Source organism: Microcaecilia unicolor, chromosome 3, assembly GCF_901765095.1.
Source record: "Microcaecilia unicolor chromosome 3, aMicUni1.1, whole genome shotgun sequence".
NCBI classification, from domain to species: domain Eukaryota; kingdom Metazoa; phylum Chordata; class Amphibia; order Gymnophiona; family Siphonopidae; genus Microcaecilia; species Microcaecilia unicolor.
In genome coordinates this window covers 199134210-199157616 of record NC_044033.1, presented here as the reverse complement: position 1 = coordinate 199157616, position 23407 = coordinate 199134210, and the positions used below count along the sequence as shown (strand labels likewise).

Below are 23407 nucleotides of genomic sequence, written 5' to 3'. Positions count from 1 at the left end.
CCTTCTAGAGAAGAACCCACAGGGTCATATATCCTGTCTGTGAGTCTGTCCATCTAATTCTACAAAGGCCCATAGATCCAGCATACATGCAGTTAACCTCACCCTATCATAATCTGATCCCCCCCACCCCCAGTAAATCTTTGTTCATTATACCCCAATTCCAGCATCACTAGGATTCATTACATTCCAGTCCCCATCCCCCAGCTAATTGCTGGCTAATTATACCCCCACCCACCCACGTGATCTGACACTAATCTCCCTCCCCCCCAGTAAATCTTTCTCATACCCTGTCTCCTCACTTTTTTTTTTTTGTTACATTTGTATCCCGCGCTTTCCCACTCATGGCAGGCTCAATGCGGCTTACATGGGGCAATGGAGGGTTAAGTGACTTTGCCCGAGTCACAAGGAGCTGCCTGTGCCTGAAGTGGGAATCAAACTCAGTTCCTCAGTTCCCCAGGACCAAAGTCCACCGCCCTAACCACTAGGCCACGCCTCCACACTTCCCCTTCAGATCCCTGATTAATTGTACCCTTTACCCCAATCCTGCACACATTCACCTCTGACCACACTCACATCCTCTAATACTGATCCCCCCTATAAATCTCTACCTATAGTACCCCAATCCTGCATACACTACCTCTGACACTGATTTCCCCTCAAAAATGTATGCTTATTGTACCCCAATCCCACATCCAGATCCCTTTACTGATCTCCCCATCCCTGTAAATCTCTGCTTATTGTACCCCAATCCCACTCGCGTGCACCTCTGATCACACTTCCTGACACTAATCTTCTTTCTGTAAATCTCTGCTTATTATCCCAATTCCTTCCCCAAACTCACCTCTGACCACACCCACATCCCGGACACTAATCCCCCCCCACCCACCCAAGTAAAACTCTGCCCAGTCCTTACCCACATTCCCTGATACTGATCTCCCATCTTTCCATCTCACTTAACCCCCTTCACCTCACTTCCTGTTCCTCCAGCACTTCCCTCTCTCCTCTTGACTTGCCGGTACCTTATCCTCCCAGCTCACCTTGGGAGAGGTAAAGGGTGTCTTCTCTCCTCCCCCCTTATTTCATTCAGCGAAATCAGGTTACTGCATCTTAACCCTCTCCCACCTGTATTTTGTATCTTAACCCGCTGGGCCCCACCCCCCATCTCCTAGAGGTCAGGTAAGGTACCTTTATTAACTACCTTCTCTTTTCTGTCGCTCTGGCTTTTCTTATGAACAAGGCGCTGCACTGGGTGGCTGCCAGCAGGTACGGAAGACTGGACTTCAAACTCTGTCCTCTCTGAGATAAGATCTGTCAGTAAATATTCTCAAACCATGCAGCTCTTTCCTCCTCCTGACCCTCAAGCCACAGGTCTGCTCCAGCATTTGACCAAGCTTGGTTTTATTTTGGTCTTCAGGCTTAGCTATACCTTAATCTCTCTCTGTCTTACAGGTAGAGGTTAAGGTCTGGGTCTCTTGTTATGTATCTTAGGTGTAGGATAGAACCAGCACTGTTCAGTCTAATAAAAACATCCTTTGGGTAAAAGTGATTGCAGACACTTCCAGCTTAAGAAGTAGAAAAGAAGGTGATTTTTTATTGGACAAACTAAAAAAGGTTATGACGTTAGTTTCTTTTCTGCTGTGTTGTTTTATTTCTGTTTATTATCTTTTAACACTAATTTTCCCAGCTTCCTGTCAGTGCTGGAGTATTTTTCCCCTTTGAATTTTGCAGGGCAGGGTTGCTGATGGTGTTTGCTTTTGTCTGTCCAAACTGTACACAGTTTGCATAGGTTAGGCAAAGGGAGGCTGGCAGTGTTTGTTTTGATAGTACATAATGAAGGATCACCTCCTCCTCCTCCCCCTTCCTCTCAACGTAGCACTTAGTGACTATTTTAATCTGCCAAAATGTCTGCCCGAGGTCACTGGAACCAGGAAGGGCTGTGAGAGAATGAGGAACTGCTCTGCAGCTTTGAGGAAAAGGAAGATGGAAGGCTTGAAGGGCCTTGGTGGTACTGTCCGGTGGCTGGAGACATGGTTGCTCTTATCTGCAGTGTGCTTGGTGGTCTCTGTCTGTGCCTCTTTGCCTTTCAGCTGCCTTCCCTTCTCCCTCCTGAAGCTCTGGATCCTGTCTGTTTATTTGAGCTTCTCTGTGTGTGTTTTGCTGTCTGCACGTGAGCTGGTCACCATCTCTCCAGCTCACCATTGAATCTGGGCAGTGAATCTCTAATGGGGTTTCCGCTAGGTGTGTTGGGGTCCTGGGGGGTCTCTCTCCTTCCTGTATGCTGCCGGCACACTGTGTTTCCTTTCTATGATACTCTTGGGGTGAAAGGATTGTTTTGCCACAGTAGAACTAATGACAGCTATGGGGAGCCCTGCTGCTTGATTTTCTGTAGGGTCATATGGAAGGGAGGGCAGTTCTGGTACATGAGACCTCACTTTGAAGATGCAGCTGGTACTCAGGTTTTTAGGTGGTTTTTTGAAAAAGAGGAATTGGAAGCAACTGATCAGTTTTTCCTCTGTAGGACAGTCAGTGCTGGGGGCTTGTCTAATGGGTTTCTAAGAAAAATAAAGTAATGTATTAGTCGGTCAGTGGTTGAAAGATTTAACCTTCTGAACCGCCTCTAAATTTCTGCCTCCATCTCAAATCCAAGCATTGGAGGTTTCCAACTTATCGCAATGTCTCTAAAGGGGCTTCCGTCCCTTAGGTTTTCCAGGGATTATGTACTTTTTTTGATTTTTTAATGTAGAAGCCATGTTGAATAAAAGACGACCTCTTATAGGATAAGATTCTTTGTTTATTTTGCAAAATTGTACAGAAATCGATGCAGGCCCAGTGGCTACCTTGGAACACATCTGAAATTTGTGAGCAGAAACGTCGCTCATCAACGCTTCACCCCCACTGTTCATCTGTGCCCTTTCCCAAACGGGGTTGGATGGCTGATGAAGACATTAAGTCCCATCCAGTCCCTGCCTCGGTCTCATTTCTGGTGCAGTTCCGGAGACGCCAGCTGATCCCTGCCTGTCCTTGCAGCCTTCTCATCAGAGGACCTGCTAATCTAATCTAGTCGAGGCACTTATAGTCTACGTAACCAAATATGGCTCAGGAGGATGATTATTGGTCTAGAATCTCAAGACAACATAATTCACAAAAGAATAACAAATATGCAATTACTATCGAGAGAAAGCTCCAAAACATGCCTATAAGTTATAGATAAAAGAAACATGTTTTCAAGCAATGCCTAGAGGGGTGATAACGATCTACAGATCTCAAGGTTTTGGTAACTTGTTCCACAGTTTATTTCTCATCGTTGTTTTCCAACAAGTAAATCAGATGGAACAACCAGTCGGATTTCCTGAGATGAACGTAAAATTTTACTTGGGGTATAGTCAAAGTAGTAAGATATCTGGCACCAGTCCGTACAAACATTTTAAAAAAGTGATGGTTGGGAATTTAAACTTGGCTCTGGCTTTTATAAGGAGCCGGTGCAGTTTTAACAAAACGGAGATAGCGTGGTCTGTGGATTTACTTCTAAAATCAGTTTAGCTGCTGCGATTGTTCAGTTTGAAGTCTACGTATTTGTCTACCCGGCAAACCCAACAGTACCATATTACAGTAGTTCAGTTGGATTAGGACTGTAGGCTGTGTTAGTGGCTGCGAGTGGTCCAAGAGTCGTTTAATCCGGCTCATGCATCTTCCCTGGGGGGGTCTCGTTGTGCATCACCACCCTCTTGGTGAACACATGTCTCCTGCTGTTTATTCATGAGTCCATTTTCCTTCCTTTAAAAATGGTCTAATCCCAATGCACCAGTTGGGGGGGGGGGTGTTGTTTCTTTCAATAGCTAGAGGAGTGAGGGGGCTAAACCCCCAAATTACAGGAAGTATCTGCCAGGAATCTGATCCTGTCCCATACCTGTGGGCAGGGGGGGATGGAGGCAAAGTGGAGGAGTGGCCTAGAGGTTAGGGTGGTGGACTTTGGTCCTGAGGAACTGAGTTCGATTCCCACTTCAGGCACAGGCAGCTCCTTGTGACTCTGGGCAAGTCACTTAACCCTCCATTGCCCCATGTAAGCCGCATTTAGCCTGCCATGTGTGGGAAAGCGCGGGGTACAAATGTAACAAAAAAAAAAAAAAAAAAGGCAAACTAGGTGCATGCATAGGGCCTAATTTGGGGGAGGGGGGGCCCTGTCTGCAGATGTGCTGATTCAGCAGTTGTGTAGCAAAGAGAGGGAGCAAAGTACAAACAAAAATCCAAAGAACAAAACAAAAAGTACCAGGAGCCTTCAAAAAAAGGGGAGTAAAACCTTTACTCGTGTGTTTTGATGAAACAATCCTTGAATGGACCCGACATGGTCCTTATTTCGGCCCTCAGTGCCTGCGTCAGGGGTCATGAAGTGTAGCAGAAAACGTACGGCTGTATTATAAAATTCAGTACATTTGCTGGAAGCGATATACTGCAATGTCGTGTAGTCCCTTCGCACAGGATTAAGCAGAGAGATATTCTCATAAACAAACCCGCTCCTTTAGTCACGAGTTTACTTCACTGATTCGTGACTAAAGGAGCGTGTTTGTTTATGAGAATATTCTCTGCTTAATCCTGTGCGAAGGTACTACACGGCATGCAGTACATCGCTTCCAGCAAATGTATTGAATTTTATTATACAGCCGTACATTTTTCTGCAACACTTTGTGACCCCTTACGCAGGCGCTGAGCGCCGAAACACGGACCATGTCGGATCCATTCAAGGATTGTTTCATCAAAACACATGATTAAAGGTTTTGCTCCCTTTTTTTGAAGGCTCCTTATTCAGCAGTTGCCAGCTGTTGTGCTAAGGTGCACCATCGGATTTTTACCCCAGTACATCAGCTGCTGCCCAGCAGAGAGAAGAGTGGAGACAGACCAGAGATGCCTCCATCCATGGAAGTCTTTCTCCTCTCCACCCCTACCCCCAACTCTCATGCTTGATCTCCAGCTGATGTCAGCGAGAGCAGTGCTTCTTACCTGCTGCTGTTCTCTCCTTCTCATGGGATCTGGAGCCTTCATTTGCAGTAGCTGTGGATTCCCCGCCCCCCCCCCCCGTTCCTATCCTACGTCCCCAAGTACATTGCTTTAGGTGAGCCCTTGTAACCTGGCTCGCTTTCGAACCTGACAGCCATGAGCCTCTAATTGCTGTCATTGAAGCCCCACTCCAGCCCATCCAAATCTCTCTAGTCACAATTGGGGCTCAGACCGTAGAAGTCTGCCCAGCACTGGCTTTGCTTCCCAATTACTGGTGTTGCATCTAATCACTTCTAAGCTTGTTTGGTTCCATGCCTTCCATACACGATTCTTTTGTGTTTACCTCACATAGTTTGAATTCCGTATTTTCATCTCTACCTCCTCCTGTGGGAGGGCATTCCAGACATCTACCACTCTCTCTGAAAAAATACTTCCTGACATTATTCCCGAGTTGGCCCCCCTGCAACCTCAATTCATGTCCTCTAGTTTCTACCATCTTCTCATCTCTGGAAAAAGTTTGTTGTAGATTAATACCTTTCAATATTTTAATGTCTGTATCATATCATCCCTGTTCCTCCAGGGTGTACATTTCAGGTCATCAAGTCTCTCCTCATACGACTTCCTGGTGCAAACCCAATATCCAGTGACGATCCTAGGTCGGCTGCCACTCAGGGCGGATCGCCGATGCGCCCCCCCCCCCCGGGTGCAGCACGACCACCCCCCATGGCGCAATGAACCCCCCCCCAGGCACATCAACCCCCCCCCCCCCCGGTGCATTCTTGGCTGCTGGGGGCAGCTGCGCGGCTCTCGACTCCGCTGGCTCCCTGCTCCCTCTGTCCCGGAACAGGAAGTAACCTGTTCCAGGGCAGAGGGAGCAGGGAACCAGCAGAGCCGACAGGTGCGCGGCTGCTTTCTGCACCCCTCCAGCGGCGTGCGCCTGGGGCACACCGCCCCCCCCCACTGCCCCGCCCTTGGTACGCCGCTGCCAATACCGTTTTCATCGCTTTTCTCTGAACTGCTTCAAGTCTTTTTATGTCCTTAGCAAGATACGGCCTCCAAAACTGAACACAATACTCCAAGTGGGGCCTCACTAACAACTTGTAGCAGGGCATCAACACCTCCTTTCTTCTGCTGGCTATGCCCCTCTCTATGCAGCCTAGCATCCTCCTGGCCACGGCTGCCATCTTGTCACATTGTTTCTTCACCTTGAGATCCTCAGACACCAAAACCCCAAGGTCTCTCTCCTGAGCCGAGCTTACCAATCTCTCCCCTCCTATCTAGTACATCTCCTTTGGATTTCTGCACCCCAAGTGCATCACTCTGCACTTCTTTGCATTAAATTTTAACTGCCAGACCTTTGACCATTGTTATAATTTTTGGAGATTTCTTCTCATGGTTGCTACTCCCTCCGGGGTATCCACTCTATTGGCATTCTTTGTGTCATCTGCAAAAAAGCATTCTAACCCTTCAGCAATGACTCTCACATATAGAGACAATGACTGAGGCCCAGATACACTAACTCCACGGAAAGAGCCCTTCTCGATCCCTTAGCGAATCGGAGTGGAGGAGTAGCCTTGTGGTTAGTGCAGTGGACTTTGATCCTGGGGAACTGAGTTCAATTGCCACTGCAGCTCCTTGTGACTCTGGGCAAGTCACTTAACCCTCCATTCCCCCTGGTACAAAATAAGTACCTGACTATATGTAACTGCTTTGAACGTAGTTGCAAAAAACCTCAGAAAGTCGGTATATCAGTCCCATTTCCCTTTCCCCTTTTTTCTTCCGATTTTTGCAATGGGCGTCCTCCTCTGCATGGGTCCCGCGCAGCCCCAACAAGAGGTGCAGACCTCCCGTTAGGTTTTCCACGGTGCATGGGGTCGGAAAACGGCTGCGCATCTGCCTTGCCTGCGCATTATAATACTAGTTAGCTCATTATAATAACCTGTAGATCATTTGCATTCCATTTTCATTAGCTGCTACCGTGACAGGAAAATGGCTTGGAGAAACCCTTTTGTGCATGTCTTGTTTTACTACTTGCTGGCTAGACTGGCTAGAACTGATTTAAAAACCACGTTGCTGGCTCGTTAAGTTTAGTGCATCTGCCTCTGAGCAGGGATTAGGACAGAGGAAGGGGGGGAAAGAATGCTATTCACTCCAAGGTGCACACATAGAGACAGTGACAGAGCAGGGAATAGAACTGACAGGGGGATGCACTAAAGTCGTCGTTAGAGCCGTTCCGTACCGAATTCCATAGCGAATCGGTAGGGAACGGCTATGCATCAAGGAAGGGAATGCAAATGAGCTGTTCGTTGCAGCTCACTTGCATTCTCTAATCCTTCGTAAAACCGTCGGATAATCGGCTGGTAGAGCGTGTGCAGAGCAGCCAAGCGTTATGCTGGCTGCTCTGCGCATGCCAAGACGTAAAAAAAACAACACGTCCTTTATGGACAGCCTTGCCCCCCCCCGAGGTCGCGGCCGCCGCTCCCCCTCCCCCTGCATTGAAATCAGAACTTACAACAGCCCCGGTCCCCCTCCCTCCTTTCCTTCCTTCCTTCCTTGAAATGACAGCTTCCCCGCCATCCTTCCCGCCCCTGCCGCCCCCCCCCCTGAGGTCGTCGCCGCCGCCGCTCCCCCGCCCCCCTCCTTCTGCCACTGGGCCCTCAGAGCGCCTCTCACCTCCGTGTGAAGGCACTGCACCGGCAGCAACAGCTGATCGCCTCTCCGGACTTCCCCCCTTTCCTCCCTGGCCTGCCCTCGTGTGACGTAAATTTATGTCAGACGAGGGCAGGCCAGGGAGGAAAAGAGGGAAGGGGGGCGGGTAGAGGGGGGAGCTGCGGCGGCGGCGACCTCGGGCGGGGGGGGGGCAAGGTCGTCTATAAAGGACGCTCCTGACGAGTACTTGGTCGCTTTTGCCCCCTCCCGATTTTTTTTTCTTTTTACATTTTATACGTTTTCAAAGCCCGCGCAGCCCCAACCAGAGGTACAGACCTCTTGTTAGATTTTCCAGCGTTAGGGCAAGCTGAGAAGCTTAGTGCATCTCATTTCAATAGGGTTTCTACACAATTTGCTCATCTGCATTCCGTTTGCGTTAGCTGCTACCGTAGTCGGGAAAAAAGTATTTAGTTCATGCCAGGGTTTACTACTTGTTCGTTAATGGCTCGTTATTGGCTCTTAAAGTTTAGTGCGTCTGGCCCTGAGAGGCACAGGAGGGAGAAAGCAACTCGCCCCAGAGTCACACCCAGAGAGGCAGTGATAGAGGCGGGGATTAGAACTGAGATATGGGAGGGGGGAGAGAGGGGAGAAAGTGACTTGCCCTGCAGTCACACCCAGAGAGGCAGTGATAGAGGCGGGGATTAGAACTGAGGCACGGTAGGGAGAAATGACTTGCTGAATCACAGTTAATGATGGAGGATTAGAACACACAGGTTCTAACTTTCAGGTATGAGTTCTCTCATCTGCTGCTGCTGCTTGCTTCTCTTTTGAGAAAACCTTTGAATTCTCTCTTCTAAACCATCTCTGTGTCTTCTCTTCCTTCAGGTCTTGCTGCCAATGAAATAAAGATGTCCCTTTGCCAGTGTCCTGCCAAACACAGCGAGTCTGCAACGGAGGGCTGCCACTTTCTGGCTGGTGGTGGGGTGAAAGTTTATCTCTACTGGAGTAGCGGGGGAGCACAGTATGTCTGCTACACCCAGGGCTCTCCCACCGCTGAGGAAAATATGCATCGAAATCGCCAGAAGTCGGTAAGCATGTGAAAGGGTGATAGCTGACAGCTTCTGTGCTGGTGATTTAAATACTACAGGGTTAGGCAAAGATAAGCTGTCACTTTAATAACTGAGGACTTCCCAGAAAAAGGATTTTGTCGGCCCCATGCGGGGACTCCTCTGGAAGTCCGCAGATCCTTATCCTTACTGCAGACTTGTTGAGGGTCCCTGGTGCTGTTGCAGCTCCGAGGAGAGAGGAGGAGGAGTCTGTGTCCCCATGGCTGAATGGTGGTCCGTTTCTGAAGATGGGAGAAGTTTGGGCCAGGACAAAGTCAGAGGGCCAGCTGGTGTGGGTAAAAAGGGCAGAGTCAGGGAGCTCGGCCTCTGTTCCTTTGACCCGCACCCCCACCCCGGGGCTTTTATGTGGAAAGAGGCGACAGGAAGCCTTGGTTGCAGCTCTAGGGATGTGAATACTTGAGCCTTAAGGCTGCCATGTGGCAGTCGGCAACTACAGAAGATGTGTCATGGCCTGCTTGGGCCTCAAGCATCCGAACATGCATCAAATCTTGTCAGCTCCCTCCCTCCCTGAACTTCCTGTTTCAGAGGGGGCAGGAGCCAGCAGGCTTAGAGCATGTGCTGACGCTGAAGACCCTGTGCTGGCCGTCGTGCGTTCTCTATATCTTGACGACTTGCGTTGCTGCTCCGAAGAAAGGATGGTGAGGCCTGACAGAGAGGAAACCTGAAGACCAAGTGCCAATGTGTTGCCACCCCCTTCCCTCTAAATTGTTCCCCCCTAGGTGGCCACTAATCTGCTTAGCAGATGAACTGGTGCTGGAGACGCGTGGAAAAGGGTTAACAGGCTGGCACCGGATGGTTTGTGAAAGGATTGTAAGCCACATTGAGCCTGCAAAGAGGTGGGAAAATGTGGGATACAAATGCAACAAATAAATAATAATAATAATAAACAGGTAACCAGCTCGGGGTATACCCAAGGATGTAACCTCGTGAGTGAAGTGTGTGTGAATATTTTTTTATGCATATAATGCGCATGTACCAGTAATTTTGCAACTGGCACCTTAGAAAAATAAAAGGGCTTTTCTTTTTAAGGTTCTTACAGAGATTATTAACACATGAAACCTGCAAAAAAAAAAAAATCAAAAGAGAAAGAAAAGGCCTTAAACAGAACTGCGCTAATTTTGGAATACTACTACTACTACTTAACATTTCTAGAGCGCTACTAGGGTTACGCAGCGCTGTACAATTTAACAAAGAGAGACAGTCCCTGCTCAAAGAGCTTACAATCTAATAGACAAGTGAACGGTCGGTCCGATAGGGGCAGTCAAATTGGGGCAGTCTGGATTCACTGAGTGGTAAGGGTTAGGTGCCGAACGCAGCATTGAAGAGGTGGGCTTTAAGCAAAGACTTGAAGACGGGCAGGGAGGGGGCTTGGCGTAAGGGTTCAGGAAGGTTGTTCCAAGCATAGGGTGAGGCGAGGCAGAATGAGCGGAGCCTGGAGTTGGCGGTGGTGGAGAAGGGTACTGAGAGGAGGGATTTATCCTGTGAACGGAGGAATAGCATGTCTTAGTAAAAATACACTGGTATAGCGTGCAGGGGACATGCGCGGTGTGTAAAAACATATAATGCGCATGGAGGGAGGGGGGAGAGGGAGCTAACGGCAGACCAGAATTAGCAGGCGATGTGTTTTAGAGGCTGCGTCCCCTGGGGCTTTGCAGCTTGTACTGGAAGACAGTGTCCGGTAACGGTTTGTGTATTTACCAGCTCCTCCCATCCCCAGGTGAAACCCTTGAGCCAAAGGGGCAAAAGTCCAGCCGTTGCCTCTCTTTAACAAGCTACACAACGATGATGTAACTTTAATTTGCTTTCTGTCTTTTGAAGTAGAGAATGGCATGGGGACAAACTGGGGGGTTCTGTCTCTGTCCCTGTCCCCGCCCCATCTCCATGGGCTCTATCCTCATCTGCAGAAGGCTCGAACACTTATGATTTTATATTTAAATCTTTTTATTGAAGTATAAAAAGTAACAATATGCTGTTCAACTGTTGTTATTATTGTTCTCTCTTTGTGATTTATAAACAACCAGCAACTATAATAACCCCCCCCCCCCACCCTCTACCCTTCCAACCCCAACAATAGCTGATTTCTACTACCCCAAGGAATCCTAATCCACCCTGTTAAAATGTCCAGGGGTTCAAAATACAACTTGTTCTGTATGCCTTAGAGGGGAGAAATATGCCCTGTGAAGCACTGTTAAGATTTTTAAATCTGTGGATGAATAAGTCATCAACAATCTCAGGATTGAGTCTAGCTCTCCTGTCTTCCTCCTGCAATAGAAGATGTCTTCTCAGAAGATGTGATGGTAGCAGGATGTACAGGATCCCCCATGCAAATTTTGCTAGTGGTCAGCATGGTTGCTTGTTTTTCCAAAAAATCAAAATATTGCTGTCTGCATCACTCAAACATAAATAACAGTCCAGTTTATTAACAGGCTTCAAAGTAGAAAGAGACACAGGGACAAAGTTTGTCCCTGTCCCCACCCCGTCCCTGAGGGCTCTGTCCCCGTCCCTGCGGTTAGCGCGGGTCCCTCTCCCTGTGTCATTCTCTATTTTGAAGTTTAATTGAGAATGAAGAGCTCACCTCTTCAAGTCCTCTTTCTGTGTCCCAGCATTGGAGGCATCGTCCCTGGTCCAAGGCACCGGGGAATCGGGTTGACAGCACTGACCCGGCTCCGGTAAAATGCCCATCACCTCCGTTTTGTAATCTGTTTCTGAGAGTGACCCTGTTGCTTCATTCAGCTCTCGTTCTGCAGGCGCTATAACTATGATCCGTTAGACAAACCAGCCTGTATTCTCCTGTAAATCCCTTTCTCTCTTCTGTTCCTTGCAGGAATCACGCCACTTTGCTACACTCTGTTTGCGCTGTATGACACGCAAGCGAAATACTGGATCCCCCCCAACCACGTCTTCAAAACGTGCAAAGATCTGAGCTTGGTTCTGCATTTCCGCATGAGGTAGGATCAAAGAGCAGAGGAAAGAAAGTTGTGGGGTCAGTGCTCAGCACATGGCGGTCAGTGATTTTTAAACTGCTGACGGTGGTGGGCAGAGTTAAGGCTGGACACGCAGTGCCAGACCGTGTCCAGGCATCGGCATTGACTATGTGGAGTCAGCCACTGACCTGGAGGTTATTTATTTATTTACAAAACTTATATACAGCAGTATCTACCATTCTGTGCGGTGTACAAACCGACAAATCTATATATATAAAACTCACCCTCAACGTTCTATTGGCTGCTGATGTCACTGAAGCCAAGGTTCGTATGTTAGAAGCTCTGAAGCCTCGAAAATCACAGTCTGTCTGCCCCGCCCTCACGTCAAACGTTATGACGTTGACGGCGGAGCAATTCACCGCCCTCGCGTCAAACGTTATGACGTTGACGGCGGAGCAATTCACCGCCCTCGCGTCAAACGTTATGACGTTGAGGGCGGAGGCGGAGCAATTCACCCACATCGACGACGGGTGGGGGGGGGGGAGCCCCAGGAAAGCCTTGCTAGCGCCCGTTTCATTGGCTCCAGAAGCGGGCCTTTTTTTACTAGTTAGCAATAAAAACGTATTAGACAAATAATCATCATTAACAAAACTTTTGTCTTCTTCCAATAATTCAATAGGCAGATACTGGTACTTGTGATCTGGATTGGCCACTTTTGGACACAGGATAAGTACATAAGTATTGTCATTCTGGGACAGACCGAAGGTCCATCAAATCCAGCATCCTGTTTCCAGCAGTGGCTAATCCAGGTCACAAGTATCTGGTAAGATCCCAAAACAGTACAATACATTTTATGCTGCTTATCCTAGAAATAAGCAGTGGATTTTCCCCAAGTCCATCTTAATAATGGCTTATGGACTTTTCTTTTAGGAAGTTATCCAAACCTTTTTTAAACCCCGCTAAGCTAACCGCCTTTATCACATTCTCTGGATACTAGACTTGATGGACCTTCGGTCTGCCCCAATATGGCAATGCTTATATTCTTATGTTGTGCTTAACCCATGCTCAATATCAACCCTTCTGTATGTGGTATTTTTAGTGCTTGGCTAGTGCTAGACACAGCAAAATGTGTCTGTCTTTGAGTGTTGTTTCTTCAAGGGCTGGGGGTTCAGTTCCTGGCTCTGGTCTTCTGGTCCCAGATTGGCTGGGCTTCTTGGGGTGTGTATGTTGTGGGGGGGGGGGGGGGGAGTTGGAATAGAGATACATAATGTCTGGATTCAAGGTTCCAGGAAGGAGCCCATGTGATTGGCCTCTGGGCCAGGGGCTGCGAAATAGGTGAAGATTCACAATGTCATTTCCTGGAACAGGACAGAACAAAATTGTTTCTTCCCAAATTTGGGGTTTTACAATTCTCTGTTCTTCCCCATCAGTCCTTCAACCTAGCCTGCCCATGGGAGCCCGTCTGCACCCCTGTGCTGTCAACTGCACCAGGAGGGGCTTTTAAATGTACATTATTTAACTCTTTATGGGACTTGAACCAAACACTACCCTAGACTTGAGAGAGAAGTTTACCGGTAGAAATGTGCTTTTTATTTTTAAGGGGTCCCTTAATTCAAAGGCGCACTGAAAAATGGCCTGGGGTAGTGTAGGCGCGGGTTTTGGGCTTGCGCAGAATCATTTTTCAGCTCACCTGAATCAAAATCAAAATTGCCGCGCCCCCCATTTTGGGTCTGAGACCTTATCGCCAGCCTAGACCTAGCGGAAAGAATTTGGGCAGTAATGATGTACGCACGTCAGATGCCACTTGGTGCGCGTCTGCTACGTGCGCCAGAAAATACGAAATATTTTTCAGACACGCATAGCGGACGTGCGCCAAAATTGAAATTATCGCAAGGGCCACGCGGTAACCGAGCGGTAAGTCCAATTTGGTGCGTTGGGTGTGCATAGGTGCTTATGCGGCTTAGTAGAAGGACCCCTAAATTCTTACCAGTGGAGAGGGGCATGCTATTTTGTCCCAAATAGGCAATCTTCTATAGTCGAAAGCAAGGTTTCTCAACCCAGGCCTCTGGGATATCCACAATGAGTATGCATGAGATACATTTGCATGCCCTGCCTCCATTGTATGCAAATATATCTCATGCATATTCATTGTGGATATTTGCATACAGTGGAGGCAGGGCATGCAGATTTATTTATCTCATGCATACTCATTGGGATATCTTGAAAACCAGAGTAGCTTGGGGTTCCACAAGGACTAGGTTGAGAAACCCTAGAGAAAGACCTGTACAGTCCATCCAGTCTGCCCAACAAGATAAACTCATATGTGCTACTTTATATGTATACCTGACCTTGATTTGTCCCTGCCATTTTTAGGGCACAGACCGTAGAAGTCTGCCCAACCTCCCCAACCACTAGCTCCCGCCTCCAACCACTGGTGCTGCCACCCAATCTCTGCTGCCAATTCATGAAGTTTGTGGCGGGTTTCCTCGGCTGGCAATTTCTCTTCTCAATGTTTCTCCTGTGTCTTCAGGGTTTTCTCTGATCAGGTCTGTCGGTCTCACACGCTCCCCTCTTCCCACCCCCTTTTTTCTTTTCTTCTCTTCGGTTGAACCAAGATGCATCTTGTAAATAATTCTCACCAGGGACCATCCGTGAATAATTTAGGAGGTTCCATGATCCAAAATTAATTTGTTTATTGACTTTTTCTGATGACTTTGGCATGTTGTAATTCATCGCCTTGCTCTCCTTTCTATGGTCAATAATTTTCCTTAAAATGAAGAGACGTCTGCATTTTTTTCCCCTCAGCGTCCAGAGGGTACCTTTCTAGTTTTATCTGGTGATTGTGGGTTTTTGAAGGAGTTCCTTTTCTGTAATCTTAGGATATGCAATTGATTCATTCTGCAAGCTAGTAGCTGAGAAAACCTGTAGCAGATTTCCTTTTTTTTTTTTTTGGAGTCAGATTTTCCATTAATATTTATAGCTCACCCACCCACCCAAACTAATTCTAAGTAACTTACAATCCAACAGAACATGTACATAATACCTGCTGTCCCCGAATGTACACTGCTTCAATAGCTTTCAGGCAGTATATAAGAAGTAAAAATAAATAAAATAATAAAAAAGAAGCCTCACAAATATACAAATCAAAACAAGACAGTAACAAATAACTCAGAAACCATTACTGAGAAAAACTCATTAACATGAACTGTTACAAAAGGTTGTAGAAAAATGTGGATGGTGTTTGAGGGAAAGGTGGAGTGGACTGCAGGCTGTGTGTTACTAGAGAAAGTGGGATTGCTTACCTGTAGAGGGGGTTCTCTGTGGAACCACAGGCTGGGTGACGTCATATAGTCTGAATTGGCAGCTGACTTGGAGGAGCCATTTAGACCCTTCTGAGCATGTGTGAGGGTTCCTGTGCTGATAAGTTACCTCCTCTCCTCGATTCATGATAATAGATCCAGTCTAGGGGAAATAGCACTCATGCCCCTCCGATGGTTGCGCCCCCTTTTCGGAACCACCTGTAAAACTTATTCACGGATCCTGGTGCTTAAAAATAAGAGCGTACATTTTAATTAAGGGAAACGGAACTGGGACTTGATATACCACCTTTCTGTGTTTTTTTGCAGCTACATTCAAAGTGGTTTACATGGAGGGGCATAATTGAAAGGGGCGTCCAAGTTTTCCTGAGGACGTCCTTGCAGGACGTCATGGCGAAGGGGTGGGGAAACCCATATTATAGAAACAAGATGGGCGTCCAGCTTTCATTTTGATAATACAGTCGGGGACACTCAAATCGCGAAATTTAGGTCGACCTTAGAGATGGTGGTCCCCGATTTTTGGCGATAATGGAAACCGAGGACACCCATCTCAGAAACGACCAAATCCAAGCGCTTTGGTCATGGGAGGAGCCATCATTCATAGTGCACTGGTCCCCCTCACATGCCAAGACACCAACCGAGCACCCTAGGGGCACTGCAGTGGACTTCAGAAATTGCTCCCAGGTGCATAGCTCCCTTACCTTGTGTGCTGAGCCCCCGAAAACCCACTCCCCACAACTTTGCACCACTACCATAGCCCTTATGGCTGAAGAGGGGGCACCTACTTGTGGGTACAGTGGATTTCTGGTGGGTTTTGAAGGGCTCACATTTACCAGCACAAGTGTAACAGGTCGGGGGTGTGGGGGGGGGGCCGGGGTCCGCCTGCCTGAAGTGCACTGCACACACTAAAACTGCTCCAGGGACCTTCATACTGCTGTCATGGAGCTGGGTATGATATTTGAAGCTGGCATAAAGGCTGGAAAAAATATTTAAAAAACATTTTTTTTGAGGGTGGGAGGGGGTTAGTGACCACTGGGGGAGTAAGGGGAGGTCATCCCCGATTCCCTCCGGTGGTCATCTGGTCATTTAGGGCACATTTTTGTGGCTTGGTCGTAAGAAAAAAAGGACCAGGTAAAGTCATCCAAGTGTTCGTCAGGGGCGCCCTTCTTTTTTCCATTATGGGTTGAGGATATCCATGTGTTAGGCACGCCCCAGTCCCGCCTTCGCTACGCTTCTGACATGCCCCCGTGAACTTTGGTCGTCCCCGCGACGGAAAGCAGTTGAGGACGCCCAAAATTGGCTTTCGATTATGCCGATTTGGGCGACCTGTGAGAAGTATGCCCATCTTGTGATTTGTGTCAAAAGATGGCGCCCTTCTCTTTTGAAAATAAGCCTGATGGTCTATCATTTTTCCTTAATGATAGAAGATCTTAGCACGCTCCTAGACGATATTCTTAGAATAAATACGTCTGTGCGATGGCTCATAGCAGAAATCCTGAGTTGTTATTCTTCCCCTCGGTCATCGCTGCTGCTTTTTTATTCATCTGTATTTCTGCAAGGACCTTTCTTCCTTCCCTTCTGTGCTGTCGGAGAGTTGAGCGAGGAGTGGGAACTGGATCAGGCTCTTCGAAAACAGGACTCAGGATGCCAAGCTAAATTATAGATGTTTATAAATCGACTCGACCCGGTCCCATGTTTCGGCACATGCTTGCCTGCCTCAGGAATCTATACAAATAAAACAAATAAGTGTAAGGATAAATACATAGATAAATAATCATAAAATGTTACATAATGGTAAAAGCAAACATAATAATAAAAAAAAACATATAAAACATGAAAAAAATGTAATATGCAAAGAAACAATCAAATTACAGATGTGATAGGTAAAGTGCAAATAAAATAGATAAATAATCATAAAATAATACATAATATTAAAAACAATAATAATAAAAATATGAAAAAAGTATGAAAAAAATGTATGTGCAGAGATACAATCAAACTTACAGATGTAATAAGTGAAATACAAATGAAAATAGATGGCTACTAGCGAGTGGCAAAACATGGTACCATGTCAAGTCAGATTTAATAAACATCGATAATTTTGCTTTGGTGTCCTAAGTCTGTTTTCAAAGATTCTGATCCGGTTCCCATTCTTGTGTTTTGACTCTACTCACCTCATTGGTTCTCTGTATTCTTTCCACTGCTTGGAGAGCTGAGCGACACATAGTGAGACTAACGGATGACAAAAAACTGAGGAGAAGAGGTAGCAGTTACCAGTAAGGAATCTCCACGCGCTCTGAGGGATTTTTCTGAGCTTGGAAGAGAGCTGCCAGTCCGGATTGGGTGATACGGGATGACGTTACCCAGCCTGTCACTCTGTCCCTGGCTGTTATCCAACCTGCAGTAGGATAACTAGACTGATCCTGCCTATTCAGCTTGTAAATGTGTGGGTCATTTTATCTTTTAAACTGAGTGTTACTGCCGGGTTTTCATCATGGCGGCCAAGGCAGCGTAAGACTCCATCCAGCCACAAGCCTAAAGCACATGGCTCTGTGCCTGATAGGGGGTTTGTAAGAGGCAGAGCTTGCCAATTTTAACATTTATAGTGAGATCCAGGTCACAGCTCTTAAAACATTAAATCCATTGACTGAAAAATGAAATCCTCTGCCTGCTCTCTGTAAATAAAGTTTTCCAGCTGAATAAGTGCCAGCGGTGGAGTGATTTGACAGTCAAAGGAAGAAAGTCATAACCCCTGATAGGCCCATTTAAACACTTGTCGTCAGCCTATGAACGTCAGGGGTGGGTATATATTCAGTTGTCATTTGTTGTAGGTCAGTTTTTGAAAGGATAAAAATGGAAGTCCTTGTGAACGGAAGAAACTTAATCCTTAATTGTATAAGATGGGATTTACCCTCCTTGAAAGCACCCCAGGTTTCGGGCTTAGGTTGAGGCTTTCTGATGAAGCTCTTCGGGACAGGGACTTTTGAAAGCACAGTACATTCTGATGTAGCACTGGCAAAGGCCCCTAGAGCAAAGCTGCAAGCATCACCCCACCTCCTATGCACTGTGATCACCAAGTCTGGAGAACCTACAGTGTTGTTTGAACCCTCTTCCCCTGGGTCTTGTATTCTGTGAAATAAACTGAAATAACCGGAGGCATTTTTAGCAGCAGAGAGGGTGGGCAGTTTTCAGACAGCGCCATTTGCATAGATTATTCTGGGAAAGGGGGTGGGGGTGGGTGGAAGGGGTGTAAAAGTTAATTGTCTCACCCCATCACTTTGTACCCATTCCAAGAAAAGTGTCTTGATTTGTATAGTCTGCACAGGCTTTGAACAGGCGTGGGACCCCAATTTTGCCCCAAGGTCAGCAGATCTCTTTAAATTGAACTTTTTGCTGGTACCACCATTTCTGTAGTGTTATTAAATAGAGAGGTGTGGTAGCTGTGTTAGTCCATTCTTAAAGGTTATAGAAATCAAACAAAATAAAACATGGAAAAGAAAATAAGATATTACTTTTTTATTGGACATAACGTACTACATTTCTTGATTAGCTTTTGAAGGTTGCCCTTCTTCGTCAGATCGGAAATAAGCAAATCAAGAAATGTATTACGTTATGTCCAATAAAAAAGGTATCATCTTATTTTCTTTTCCATGTTTTATTTTGTTTGATTTTTATTGATAACCTGTAGCGTTATTGAATGTATAAAACTTTTCAGCCCTCTGTAAAGTGACATGTCTTGGTATTACTTTTCCTGTTATGACAGTGCACAAACTCTTACGATTCTTCAGAAAGTTTGACTGTATCCATGTTTTTTTGGGATGGGAGCGCTTGAGCATCTCTGTTGCACTGGCATCCTGGGAAGCCAGAGCTTATGTGCATGATCTGCTTCATCTGGAATGCTGCGGAAGCTTGGCAGAGTGATTTGCTGTAAATATAGGATACAGTTGTGTTTGGAGAAGGAACGAGCTTCTGGACAGCATCTTATGGGTCATTCTTCTGTTGGTTCTATAAAAGGTCTCAAAACCTACAAATAAATCCCATTACTAGAACCTTGCAGCCCTGCTTTAATTCCTTCCATAAAATCAAGCAGAGACTCTTATTCTGTTGAGGCTGCCCTAGAGTCTTGTCCCAGACCACAGTTTCCTCTTCTTTGAATTGAGTATTTTTTTTACTTTAATCTTTATTGCATTTAAAGTCAGAACAATGACAGGATTTGACCACAACCAGAGAAGGTCATGCACATTTTTCCACCCAGCATACAAGCCTGCTTTTATCTAGCGCACTGAGAAAAATAAACAGTAACTGAACCCACCAACCCCCCTCCCCCTTCTGCCCACAACAGCAGGAATACATCTTTCAGATAGTTTATTATACTTTCTGAATCCCACCCTCGTTGCATCACTCACTATATCTCACTCCCCTCTAAAGGGGTTTTCGGGATGAATTCAATAGGGATATCCCGAAACCTCTGACTGGCTGGATTGAGGACTGGGTTGAAAACCTCTGGTTCTAAAGGACGTCTGACTCCCACTGTCAGAGGACAAGACGTTGTGAAACACCTCTGGGTTTCCCCTCAGTGTTCACGTCAGTTTTTTCATATCTCATTAGTTTCCTCCCAGCACCGCATCTATTCTTTTCACTTGGCAGATCACAGGTCCTCCGTTTTCGGGCAGTCACCATCCTAGCTGACAGGAGCAAATCCCAGATCGGACTTGCCCTCCGCAAGCTTTTCTGTCCCTTCCGTCTCCAGGCTAACATCATCCTTTGGTGTCTCTACCTGTGTTCATCTTTCAGTGGAGTGGAGGAGTGGCCTAGTGGTTAGAGCACTGGTCTTGCAATCCAGAGGTGGCCAGTCAAACCCCACTGCTGCTCCTTGTGATCTTGGGCAAGTCACTGAAGATATTTGTACATCACTTAACCTTCCATTGCCTCAGGTACAAACTTAGATTGTGAGCCCTCTTGGGACAGAGCAATATCCAGCGTACCTGAATCTAACTCACCTTGAGCTACTATTGAACACGGTTGTGAGCAAATCTAAATAATAAATAAATTCTTTAGCATCTCCTCCCAAAATGTTTTCATTACCCTGCAATCCCCGTCAGGTTTGAGACGTCCACACCAAAAAAGCACACCAACTTATGAAGTTCAGAATGCTGCTGATTTGCATATGCTGATCAAGCAGAGAGATGATTGGCAGCTGAGTGGTGTAAAAAAAAATGTAGAAAAAGTGACGGAAGAAAAACCAGTGTTTCTGCCTTTGTTCAGTAGCTGCCAAGGTTGGCTTGGGGTCGGGGCGGATTTATCTCCGTATTGATATGGCATATATGGAGTGGTGATTGATCAAGTCCTGGGCATTATTCCATCAGCTTTGCTTGCTGTGAACCCCTTTGAGGGTCCCTCTCTCCCTGTCACTCGCTGGCTCTCACCCTGCGCTCACAATGTCCTTGAGAAATATTGAATGAATACTTCTTTCTGGAGACAGTTGCCGTAAGCATGTTGTGATGGGTGTCTTTGTTCTGTTATATCCATGAGGCTACTCCTTCGCTCATTGATAACCAGACACAAGATTATATGTAATGGGTTTTAGTTATGTTTGTGTCTTTCCACGTCTCTCCCTATTTCATACAGGTATTACTTGCAGGAACTGGCACGGACTGAACGACAAGGAGCCAACCATCTACCGGAACATCCTGAAGCCCAGTGATTCGAGTGAAGACAAGCTGAGAGCTGAGCATGGAGGTGCCCTCCTGGATCCCTCTTCCTTTGAGGTACCTCTATGAACAGGTACGAGATGTGACGCCCAGCTTACAGGCTCTGTTCCCCCTTTGTGTCTGGCGGGCTATCGTGAGTAGAAAGCCACTTCCTCTGTGTACTGCAAACAAAGATTTCTGACAGGGCTTTAGGGTTGAGGAAACCTTCTGTAAACGTCAGAGGCCCACAGGCGAGGAAGGGAGGGGAGGGACCCAGCACTACTGGGTGACATCCTGAATTAAACCAGAACCTGGTGACCAGAGAATCCCATTTCTCAACTGTCACCCAGAACAGGTTGGGACAGTAGCTAACATCAAAGTACCAAGAGGAGCTGCACAATCCTTCCACCATCTGCTAGGAGATGGAGAAAATACTGCAATGTTCCAGGCTACTACTGTGCAATGCCCTTAAAGGGTGAATTACTTGGAACTGTTTCCTCTGTCTCGTCCTGCTGGTGGACAGACACAGCCCATATGTCTGGACTGGTCTGGTGTGGATGACAAGGAAGTGCTATCTTTGAAGAGTAGAACTTAGAGAGGATTCAAGCACCTAACTTTGGGCGTAAGGACTTATTGAATACTAGCGTGTAAGTTAAAGTGCGTAAACTTGGTATTGTATAACACTGCACCTAAATATGTGGGACATCCCTGACCCGCTGATGCCCCCTTTTGGGTTTGCATGTGAGACATTTTAGGCGTGCGGTGTTATAGAATAGCACGTAGGCAGATGTGCGCAGAAATCTAAATTAGTGTCAATTAACTCCCAGTTAATGTTACTAATTGGTTGTTTAATTTGCGCATGCATCTGACCTCCAGTGCTGAAATTTGAGCAACCTATATAGAATCCACAAGTTTGCCTGCGCTAATGCTGTCAGCGCATTAAAAGTGCCCCAAAATAATTAATAATGTTGGTAACACCTCTAATGTATCAGCATCCACCGTAACAGAAACTAAAAAGTATATTGCTCCAACCAGATAGATTGCTCTTAAGCCGCTGTTGCTAATTATTAGAGGAGCTATAACTAAAAGCAGTAACATCGCCACGCTTTTTGCATCCTGTAATTCTCTCCTCTTCCTCCTCAGGGGAAATTTGACTTTGTGGATGACGTGGCATCCCTTAAAGACCTCCTGACGGACCAGGAGCTCCACCGATTCAAGAACGAGAGCTTGGGCATGGCTGTGTTGCACCTCTCGCACATCGCCCTCAAGAACAGGGTGTCCTTGGAGGAGGTGGCCAAAAAGATCAGGTGAGGCCTCCGAGGGAAAGCCGGCACTGCTGCCTTTGGGGTCTCAGGCTGCAAGGAAGGCGCTGGGCCATCAGGCAGCGACCAGGAAGCAGGCAAAACAGTGAAGGAGACACAAAACATGTCACATGTTTGCTGTGTTACATCTGTATACTATTTTTGCCATGGGCGTAGCCAGACTTCGGCAGGAGGGGGGTCCAGAGCCCGAGGTGGGGGGGCACAGTTAGCCCGCCTCCCCCAGCTGCCAACCCCGTTGCCGCCGCCCCTCCTCTGTCGCCGCCAGATACCTTGGCTGGCGGGGGTCCCCAACACCCGCCAGTCGAAGTCTTCTTTCTTCAGCTCCGGTCGACTCCGGCACCTTCGCTGATGATCTGTTTCTGATTCCTGACGTCCTGCAGGGGGCTACATACAGGACTGCACGCAGGACGTCAGGAGTTAGAAACAGATCATCAGCAAAGGCACCGGAGTCGACTGGCGCTGAAGAAGACTTTGGCTGGGCGGGGGTTTGGGACCCCCTCCAGCAAAGGTATCTGGCGGCGGCGGAGGAGGGTCTGCGGTGGGGGGGGGTCAAAAGTAGCGGGGGCCAGGGCTTAATCTTGTGGGGGCTCATGCCCCCGTGGCCCCACCTAGCTATGCCCCTGGGTGTCTGCATATCCGAGGTGGTTCAGATTTCTGTTTGGTTCACCCTATGCAGATGTTTCAAACATTTGCAAACTACAGGGACTCCTGAGGCAGGCGCTCTGCGGCCGAAACACGATTCGTTTCCAGTCCAGTACTTATCGTGGAATCAAACGTCTGATGTGAACTCTTAGATGTCCGGTGGTTGTTTTTCATCATCTTTTCTGTCTCCTTCGCTGTTTTGCCTGCTTGTTGTGATCTGCGCGAAGGGTTGGTTCCATCAGCAGTGATGCTATGCAGATCTGGTGGAAGGGTAATGGGTAGTCTAGGTGATCCTTCAGCCTTGCGCTGCTTTCTTAATTAACTTTCAGGGTCTGAGGAATTCCCCTCCTCCCCCCCTAGATTTAACATATTTAACCTCTACAATCATGATGATCACAGAAAATAGCCTATAACAAGAGCAGGTTAAAGGATGTGCTGATGGTTTTTTGAGTTTGTGGGGCTGTCCGCAGCTGTTCTTTTCCACCACACCAGAAGCAGCTGCCCTAGTTGGCTGCCTAGTGTTGCTAATGGTCAGGCAGGCTCTGATGCCATGGTCAGGCATGGCTTAAAATTAAACTACAGGGAAGGAAGTTTCAGTCGCTTTTTCTGTTTTAAACCTGATCATTTTCTTATAAAGAAAATCTTGTATGTTTAATAAGTGTTGGAGATTAAAGAGGAGATGTAGTGATGTTCACAGAAGGTCTCTGTATGTTCTGATTTAGAGTTGGTCCAATCATTGGGCAA

The 23407-nt window shown here is 47.0% G+C and overlaps 1 protein-coding gene across 1 annotated transcript in view; it reads left to right on the top strand.

Moving 5' to 3' along the window:
* The first annotated feature begins 1916 nt into the window (after positions 1–1916).
* TYK2 (tyrosine kinase 2) overlaps positions 1917–23407 on the top strand; it is a 46986-nt gene continuing 25495 nt past the window's right edge. The window contains 9 exon segments of the mRNA XM_030197078.1: positions 1917–2005; positions 8527–8702; positions 8704–8725; positions 10066–10071; positions 11593–11716; positions 12376–12387; positions 20651–20777; positions 20779–20793; positions 21843–22006. Coding sequence (XP_030052938.1) covers positions 1945–2005; positions 8527–8702; positions 8704–8725; positions 10066–10071; positions 11593–11716; positions 12376–12387; positions 20651–20777; positions 20779–20793; positions 21843–22006 — 707 coding nt within the window. The 5' untranslated portion in view covers positions 1917–1944.